The 10,075-nt window shown below is 45.4% G+C and overlaps 1 protein-coding gene across 1 annotated transcript in view; it reads left to right on the top strand.

The window, feature by feature from the left end:
- ephb6 (eph receptor B6) overlaps positions 1–10,075 on the top strand; it is a 68,520-nt gene that overhangs the window by 37,481 nt on the left and 20,964 nt on the right. Inside the window, exons 6-11 of the mRNA XM_066712402.1 lie at positions 4,703–4,858; positions 5,137–5,393; positions 5,893–5,974; positions 8,758–8,882; positions 9,032–9,194; positions 9,298–9,412. Of these exons, the coding sequence (XP_066568499.1) occupies positions 4,703–4,858; positions 5,137–5,393; positions 5,893–5,974; positions 8,758–8,882; positions 9,032–9,194; positions 9,298–9,412 (898 nt within the window). The remainder of the gene's footprint in view (positions 1–4,702; positions 4,859–5,136; positions 5,394–5,892; positions 5,975–8,757; positions 8,883–9,031; positions 9,195–9,297; positions 9,413–10,075) is intronic.

The following is a 10,075-nucleotide window of genomic DNA, read 5'->3' as shown; positions in this document are numbered from 1 at the left end:
ATTGTTTGGATGGACAAAGTGAGGAGTCCACATAGACTCCTAGGTCTTTCTCATGCGTTACTTCATCTAGTTCTATTCCTCCCATAGTGTAATTATAGTGGACATTTTTGTTACCTGCATGTATTACCTTGCACTTGTCCACATTGAATTTCATCTGCCAGGTGTCAGCCCACAACTGAATAGTTTCTCAGTCCCTCTGAATAGCCTGTGCTGCCAAGATTGTATCTGCTGAGCCGCCTATTTTAGTATCATCTGCAAATTTGACAAGTTTGCTAACTATCCCAGAGTCCAGATCATTAATATAGATTAGAAAAAGCACAGGCCCTAGTACTGATCCTTGTGGAACTCCATTAACAACCTCACTCCAGTTAGAAGCGACTCCTCTAATCGACACCCTCTGTTTCCTAGACATCAACCAGTTCATAATCCATCTACTTACATTACCCTGAATGCCTACAGCTTCCAATTTGAGGATCAGTCTTTGTTGTGGAACCTTATCAAAAGCTTTTTGGAAATCTAAGTATATCATATCATATGCTTTCACATGATCTACAGCTGCAGTTGCATGTTCAAAGAACTCTAATAAATTAGTAAGACATGATCTGCCTCGTCTAAACCCATGTTGACTATCTCCAAGAATATGGTTTTCATTAAGATGCTCCTCTATTTTCTGTCTAATCATTTTTTCCAACATTTTACAGGTGATGCAGGTGAGACTGATTGGTCTGTAATTTCCTGGCTCAGTTTTGTCCCCTTTCTTGTGGATTGGTATGACATTTGCTGTCTTCCAGTCAGTTGGCTCATCCCCTGTTCTAAGTGTCATTTGGAATAATCGAGTTAGCGGCCTGTAAATCATTTCCCTCATTTCTTTAAAGTACTGTTGGAAGTATCCCATCTGGCCCAGGTGATTTGTTGGTTTTTAATTCTGCTAGTCCCTCTAGTACCTCCTCCTCATTTATCCTGATCTCTCTTAGGGTTTGACTAGACTGATTGTCAACCTGTGGCATGTTATCTGTCTTTTCTTTTGTAAAAACCTCTGTGAAATACTCATTGAGAACATTTGCCACATCTTGTTCATTTTCCAAGATACTTCCATTGTTGCCCTTTATCTGTTTCACTTCCTCCTTTATTGTCCTCTTGCTGTTGTATTATTGAAAAAAGCTCTTTGCATTAGTTTTAGCTCCAAGAGCTGTGTTTCTTTCTATTTCCCTCTTTACTTTCCTGATCCCTTTCTTAAAATCTCTTTGCAGCTCAACATATTCTATGTATTTTGTTTCGTCTCCATCCCTTTTGTATGCGCTATACAACATTTTCTTCCTCTTGATATTTTTTTGCATACTTCTATTAAACCATTTTGGCCACTGTTTTTTGTTTTCTCTATTTGCTAAGTTGTGGTACAAATTTCTCCTGAGCCTCAAGTAGTATATTCTTAAAATATACCCATCCATTTTCAACTGACTCTGTATCCATTGTGCTCCAGTCTACCTCTTCTAAGTGCCGCCTCATACCTTCAAGGTTTTCTTTTCTAAAATTGTAGACCATCGTTTTATACTTGGTCCTTGTTTTTTGAAAGAATGCCTCAAAGCTAACCATGTTGTGATCACAATTTGCCATTGGTTCTCTAACTGTTGTCCCTCTGACTCTATCTTGGTCATTTGAAAAGATCAAGTCAATGCATGCTCTCTCCCTGGTTGGTTCCCTGACAAATTGAGTTAGAAAGCAGTAATTTACCATCTCAACCATTTCTATTTCTGCCTCTGTCGTCCCCACTGGGCTTTCCCAGTCTATGTTTGGGAAATTGAAATCCCCCATTATAACAGCCACATCCTTGCTACATGCAGTCCTGATTACACTGTACAATGCAGCATCTTTCTGAATATCTGAGTTGGGTGGCCTGTAACACTCCTACCGCTAATCCTCCAGATCTCTTGTCCAAAAGTTTCACCCACAAAGATTCTGTTCCGTTACTGGGATCTAATTTGAGTTCTTCTGCCTCAATGTTATTTTTCACATATAATGCTACCCCACCCCCTCTTCGATTTTGCCTGTCTCTCCTAAACTGTGTGTATTCTTCCAATTTGTATTCATCCCCATCATTTTCTGTAAGCCATGTTTCTGTCACTCCTACAACATCATAGTCACATGCCAGCACTGTGGCTTCCAAGTCTAACATCTTGTTTCTTATACTCCTGGCATTGAGGTACAAACACTTCAGGACTTTCCTACTGGCAGTTTCCCTTGGTTTTCTTTCCTTAGTGGAACATCTCCCATTGTCAGAGCTCCCTGCCCCCCTGGTCCCTAGTTTAAAAGATTCTCAATTTCTCTGCACATACACTCTCCCAATGCATTAGCCCCCTTCTGTTTAGATGTAGACCGTCCGGTTTGTACAGGTCCCACCTATCCCAGAAGAAAGACCAATGCTCCATAAACCTAAACCCCTCTTCCCTACACCAAGCTTTCAACCACATGTTAAACTTTGTAATCTCTGCCTGTCTCCCTGGCCTGGCACGTGGTACCGGAAGTATATAAGAGAAAACTGCCGTGGAGGTTCTGCTCTTTAGTTTTGTTCCTAACTTTTTAAATTTGTCTTGCAGAACCTCTGTCCTACCTTTTCCTATGTCATTGGTTCCAATGTGGACCATGATCAGTGGATTCCCCCCAGCTTTGGCCAGTAGCCCATCTACTAGTTTAGGGAGATCTGCAACCTGAGCACCAGGCAGGCAAGATACCATGCGGGTCTCCTTGTCACTAGAACACACTGTGTGATCTACACCTCTAAGAATTGAGTCTCCTACTATAACTACCTCCCTCTTCTGGGGGGGAGTGGGCACCATGGTGCTCTGGTGCTCAACTGCCCCCCCATCACCCTCTGAGCTGTCACTGTCCAACTCGGTGTCCAGCAGTTGGAACCTGTTGGGCAATTCTAGCTCTTGGGGTGTCTCTAGGGGTTGTGCAAGCCCTGTTCTGCGGTTACGACCTACTGTAACCCAGCAGTTCTCTACGCTGTCCTGCTCTGAGGTCTCAACTCTCCTAGGTTTTGGCTGCCCACCATCTCTCTCATGGGCTGATTGACCAATTCTTCTATATCCCTAATACAGCGCAGATCGACAAGCTGAGCCTCAAGATCACGAACCTTGATCTCTAGGATTTCAACCTGCCGACAACGTTCACAAATGAAGCCTTCTTGGATGAGAAGCACACTCACACACACACACACACACACACACACACACTCACACACTCACACACTCTCACACACACACACATAAGAACATAAGAAAATGTCCAATCGAGAGGGGGCCATTCGACCCATCATGCTCGTTTGGTGTCCATTAATAACTAAGTGATCAAGGATCCTATCCAGTCTGTTTTTGAATGTTCCCAAATTGTCTCTTCAGCCACATCGCTGGGGAGTTTGTCCAGATTGTGACGCCTCTCTGTGTGAAGAAGTGTCTCCTGTTTTCTGTGTTGAATGCCTTGAAGCCCAATTTCCATTTGTGTCCCCGGGTGCGTGTGTCCCTGCTGATCTGGAAAAGCTCCTCTGGTTTGATGTGGTCGATGCCTTTCATGATTTTGAAGACTTGGATCAAGTCCCCACGTAGTCTCCTCTGTTCCAGGGTGAAAAGGTTCAGGTCCTCAGTCTCTCAGTAGGACATTCCCTTCAGACCTGGAATAAGTCTGGTTGCTCTCCTCTGAACTGCCTCTAGAGCAGCGATATCTTTCTTGAAGTGTGGAGCCCAGAACTGTCCACAGTATCCAGATGAGCTCTAACTAGTGCATTGTACAGTCTGAACATCACTGCCCTTGTTCTCAATTCTACACTTTTGACAATATACCCTAGCATCCTGTTTGCCTTTTTTATTGCTTCCCCACATTGTTTGGATGGACAAAGTGAGGAGTCCACATAGACTCCTAGGTCTTTCTCATGCGTTACTTCATCTAGTTCTATTCCTCCCATAGTGTAATTATAGTGGACATTTTTGTTACCTGCATGTATTACCTTGCACTTGTCCACATTGAATTTCATCTGCCAGGTGTCAGCCCACAACTGAATAGTTTCTCAGTCCCTCTGAATAGCCTGTGCTGCCAAGATTGTATCTGCTGAGCCGCCTATTTTAGTATCATCTGCAAATTTGACAAGTTTGCTAACTATCCCAGAGTCCAGATCATTAATATAGATTAGAAAAAGCACAGGCCCTAGTACTGATCCCTGTGGAACTCCACTAACAACCTCACTCCAGTTAGAAGCGACTCCTCTAATCGACACCCTCTGTTTCCTAGACAACGTTCACAAATGAAGCCTTCTTGGATGAGAAGCACACTCACACACACACACACACACACACACACACACACACACAAACTCAAGCACACACACTCATGCACACACACACACAGTGTCAGAGTCCTGCTGTATCTTTAGTGTAAAGTTCTGTTTTATGTTGCATTTGACAGCAGAACAAGCTGTGGAGGAGGAGACTAATAAATGATGGATTGAGAACTCTCTCGCTCTTTCTCTCCCTCATCTCTATCCCTCCATCTCCCTTCTCCTTCTGAACTCCCTCCCTTCCTCCTCTCTCTCTCTAAATCACTCTGCACACTTGTCCTCCCCACAGATTCTCACCTCTGGGAAACAAGTGTGTGACAGAGGAAGGCTCAGTATATGTATACCTCTCTCTCTCTCTCTCTCTCTCTCTCTCAGCGTGTCCAGTTGGTCAGTATAAGTCATCCGTGGGCTTGATCCCTTGCTCCCCGTGTCCAGCACACAGCCGGTCAGTGACCACGGGCTCCAGGCTGTGCGAGTGTGACAGTGGCTACTACAGAGCGCCCTCTGACCCCGAAATCAGTGCCTGCACAGGTTGTAGGACTACATTACCCACAAGCCCCTACTCTGCCTACTGTGTGTTATTGGGTTGGTTCCTTTCCTGGGAATTATGGGATATGTACAGTTTGCTGTGGTGATTATGCCTGTAGTGGACGGCACTTCCCAGTGCATTGTAGGATTGCTGTGATTCTCATAATGCTGTCAGAGAAATGTGTTTTCTCCTTTCTAATATATTCTTTCTCTTCCTCCCAATAACCCTCTCGCCTCTCCTTACTTCCTTCTATGCTCTCTCTCCCTGTCTCCTGCCCCAGCCCCTCCCTCTGCCCCGCTCTCTCTGTCCTGGGAGTACGAGGGCTCAGGTGTGGTTCTGCGTTGGCGACCGCCCTCGGACAGTGGGGGCCGGGGGGACGTGTGGTATGCGGTGCAGTGCCGCGTCTGCCCCCCCGCCCCCCCAGCTGTGTGCGTGCGCTGCGGCGACTCGATCTCCTACAGCCCCGCCCCCTCGCCCCTGACCGCCACCCGTGTCACACTGGGCAACCTGCTCACCAGGGTCACCTACATCATTCAGGTATGCCATTGCTACACTTCCCATGAGCCTCCGGGGCTGTCTGGGTGTGGTTTCCTGTCCAGTTGCATCATGGGATATGGATTTATTACAGTAACTGCTACTGCTGCACTACACTTCCCATGATCTCTGGGGTACTGTGTGGATATACATATGGCCCGGGCTATGTAGTTGATTTCCTACCTGTGTTTCATATAGCCTTGTTAGCTACTGCACTGGTTCATGACTGTATTTCCCATGAGCACTTGGGGCATTTCCTTTGTGTTAGTTGGTGGAGGGGTATTAAAATGCTTTCTAGAATATGAAGTTTAGTATGTAGTTTTCAATTAGTGTCTAGTTTCTACAAAGATAAGGATACAGAGAGGAATAGAGAGGTAGCGAGTGTGTGTGTGTGTGCGAGAGAGAGAGAGAGAGAGAGAGAGAGAGAGAGGGAAGGTGTACAGAGGAGGCAGTGTCCAGGAGACTGGGTTGGAGTTGATTGGTGCTGGTGCTCTATTGACAGGTGCAAGCGATGAATGGGGTGTCATCTCTGAGCTCCATCCCGCCTCAATATGCCAGCGTCAACTTCAGCACCAGCCAATCAGGTGAGAGAGTGTGTGTGTGAAGGTGTGTGTCTCTGTGTGTGTGTCTCCATGTGTGTGCGTGTGTGTATGCATGCATATCTCTGTGTGTCTGTATGTGTGTGTGTATCTGTGTGTGTGTGCCTGTGTGTGTGTACGTGTCTGTGTGTGTATGTCTGTATACGTCTCTTTCTATTCGTGTCCCTCTGTGTCTCTCTTTCTGTTTCTCTGTCTTTTTACTCCACTTCTCTCTCTCTCTCTCTCTCTCTCTCTCTTCCTCTGTTATTTAGGACACAGGTGGCTTTTGGCTATACTGTCAACTTGATCATTTTCTAAACAGAGAGGGAGAAAGAGGCAGAAAGAGAGAGAGAAAAAGGGAGGGATTACACATGAAAATAAGATAGGTAGACAGACACATTAGGACACACACACACAGCAGTAAGTGACTCAATGACTGTGTCTTGTGTCTCACTGCCTTCTGGTGTTGGGAGTGAGAAATGCAAGTGACTGTACAGTATTGTGTATAGAGCTCTATCTATGTCTTTATCCATCAACCCATCTGTCTGTCTGCCTATCTGTCTGTATTTTCACAATAGGTATACCTCTCTCTCTGTGATTTATTGCCATAACCATCGTAAGCAGTATTACCAAAGCAGTTTATATCATAGTAAATATTGGTACAAAATTGTGTGTGTGTATATATACATATACATACAGCAGGGAAACCATAAGACTGTAGGAATCACAGGAGCCACAGACAGCGAACAGGGGAGAGACTGATAGTGATAGAGGAGGAATAGTAGAAAGAAACTGATGAGTAATAATAATAACAAAACATGAATTCAATGGAAAAGTTAAAGAAAGAAACATATTTACACCAATTCATAACAATTAACTATAATATCACATTAACATTTATGTCAGCAGAATAAAGAAGCAGAAATGTGTCACAATCTGGAGTGTTAACTGTGACCCCCCAGTGCTCCCTGCCTGCCCCTCAGGCTGGGACTCGGCGCCTCACGCTGGGCTGCCGGCTGCGCTGTGTCTCCCTCGCCAGGAGGAGGTTCATTCTTTCAGAGATGTTTATATCTGGGAGATGATGGATGGGGGTTGCACATTCTTTAAAGCAGTTTGATCTTTAATTTTTATATTTATTGTATCTGTCCACCTCTTTTGTCTCAGCGACCGCAGCGCCGCTCCTCTCTGTGTCCACCTCTCTTGTCTCTCAGTGACCGCAGCGCTGCTCCTCTCTGTGTCCACCTCTCGTCTCTCAGTGACTGCAGCGCCGCTATTCTGTGTGTCCACCTCTCCTGTCTCTCAGTGGCCACAGCGCCGCTATTCTCTGTGTCCACCTCTCTCGTCTCTCATTGACCACAGTGCCACTCCTCTCTGTGTCCACCTATCCTGTCTCTCAGTGACCGCAGTGCCACTCCTCTCTGTGTCCACCTCTCCTGTCTCTCAGTGACCGCAGCGCCGCTATTCTCTGTGTCCACCTCTCCTGTCTCTCAGTGGCCACAGCGCCGGTCCTCTCTGTGTCCACCTCTCCTGTCTCTCAGTGACCGCAGTGCCACTCCTCTCTGTGTCCACCTCTCCTGTCTCTCAGTGACCACACTGTCCTCTCTGTGTCCACCTCTCCTGTCTCTCAGTGTCCACAGCGCTGCTCCTCTCAATTTCTATTTCAATTTCAATTTAAAGTGCTTTATTGGCATGACAAACAGTTCTGTAGTGTTGCCAAAGCAGTTAATATTACATGCATACATTGAAAAATAAGAAAAGAAAAATAATAAATAAGTCAGTGTTTTTCATAAAATATATTATGGTTAAAAAAAATAAAAATAAAAATGAAAAAGTACAATATAATATATAAATAAAATCTTAATAGACATATACTTTTACTCTACTTATAACTAACAAGTTTACAGCTGGTGCTCATGTATGTTTTCACAGTGAGCCCCTCAGGCTGTGGCAGGGGCTGTGTGTCCCTCCCCCAGGAGGATAGCTATTTTTTTTCATTTATCAATTCTGAGAAAGTTGTTATAATATTTATAAGTTTATTTCCCTAATTTGGCTATATTTACTGCAGTGCAGGAGGAAGTGCATCTCTGTGTCCACCTCTCCTGTTTCTCAGTGACCACACTGTCCTCTCTGTGTCCACCTCTCCTGTCTTGCAGTGACCACAGCGCCGCTCCTCTCTTTGCAGTCAGCTCTGCCTGTGTCGGCCCGTCTCTATGGCCAGGCTGTGGTCACTGAGCTGGTACTTGGTCAGGATCTATCTCTGCTTCGTGTCTCTGACAGTGGACTCTGTTTAAGGCCTGATAGTGATCCAGTTTACTTTGGGATTTAGTCTTGTTGTTCCTATGTTCCAGACATTAGGTTTTATCTTTATAATTTTGTTGACTCTGACTGGGGGCAGGTCAGCAGTGCTCACGTAAAGCTGGCCAGTGTTGGTGGTATTAGTGACGGTCAGAGCCATGAGCTTCAGGGCCAGCTGACTTGGACTCTTTTCAGGGCTGAGCTCTTGGGTTTGGAGGGCCTTGTACTGGAGTGAGTCTGACTCACTCACCCTTAGGTGCAGCCTAATTTTCAGTGCTCTTTTCTTTATGTTTATTTGCTAACAACCTAATTCTGCCCTGCATGCATGGTTGATGTGTTCCTTTGCACCTACAGTATGTCTTTATAGAGTTCAGTGTGCAGGGTTTCGATTGGGTGTATCTCTAATTTGGTGTAGTTCTGTTGATTATCTCTCTCTCTCTCTCTCTCTCTCTCTCTCTCTCTCTCTCTCTCTCTCTCTCTCTCTCTCCTCTCAGTACCATCCCCAGTTCCCATGATGCACCAGGTCAGTCGTACCCCTGTCTCGGTGACCCTGTCTTGGCCGCAGCCTGAGAGACCAAACGGAGAAATCATGGAGTATCAGATCCGCTACTACGACAAGGTGTGTGTGTGTGTGTGTGTGTGTGTGTGTGTGTGTGTGTGTGTGTGTGTGTCTGTGTCTGTGTCTGTGTCTGTGTCTGTGTGTTTGTAATATGTTCTCTATTAACACCCCTCCCTCCCTCGCTCTCTTACTCTCTTGCTGTCTCTCAGAGTTCAGATGAAGACAGCGCAGTTTCAGTGCTCAGTCAGACCAACATGGCCATAGTGGGGGGTCTGTCTCCAGGCTCCATCTACGCCTTCCAGATCCGCGCCAGGAACGCCCGCGGCTATGGCCCCTATAGTGGCACTGCGTACTTCACCACACTGGGGCAAGGTCAGTGTGTCACTCGGTGTGTCAGTGTCTCAGACTAAGTTTTAGTCAGTCAGTGTGTTTTTATACTAACTTCGCTCTCTCTCTCTCTCTCTCTCTCTCTCAGAGGAACATTCTCAGGCTGTCCACAATCGACTGCCCCTATTGGTTGGCTCTGTGATGGGCGGGGCTGCCTTCCTACTGGTCGCTGCGGCGCTCATTGTTGTGTTTGTGTTCCGAAGGTTAGAGGTCAAACAGAGACACACACACTGAAGGCTGATTTATACTTCTGCGTCTGCATGTCTGCGTGCATGCAGAGGTGTCGTACACAGACGTTCGCACAGCTGTCTGCCAACATACTTGACCGTAACGTTGACGCGTCCAGGGGGCAGTGTCACATTAACATCACAATCTACAGAAAACAAAACCTGTTCTCTATGGTGCACCTAGGGTTGTATGCATGTAAATCAACACATACTGTTAATGACATACAGGAACTACACACACACACACAAATTGCCATATTGCATCCTGTATGTACAGATCTATATTGTCTTGCTATAGTTTTTCAATTCAAAAGTAAATCTCTTGTGTGAATGTGAATTTGTCCCGCATATCCGTTCTTATACAGTGAGGGAAAAAAGTATTTGATCCCCTGCTGATTTTGTACGTTTGCCCACTGACAAAGAAATGATCAGTCTATAATTGTAATGGTAGGTGTATTTTAACAGTGAGAGACAGAATAACAGCAAAAAAATCCCAAAAAACGCATTTCAAAAAAGTTATAAATTGATTTGCATGTTAATGAGGGAAATAAGTATTTGATCCCCTATCAATCAGCAAGATTTCTGTCTCCCAGGTGTCTTTTATACAGGTAACGAGCTGAGATTAGGAGACTCTCTTAA

Source organism: Amia ocellicauda, chromosome 1, assembly GCF_036373705.1.
Source record: "Amia ocellicauda isolate fAmiCal2 chromosome 1, fAmiCal2.hap1, whole genome shotgun sequence".
NCBI classification, from domain to species: Eukaryota; Metazoa; Chordata; class Actinopteri; order Amiiformes; family Amiidae; genus Amia; species Amia ocellicauda.
Note: the sequence above shows the minus strand (reverse complement) of the source record. Positions and strands in the feature narration are given on the sequence as shown.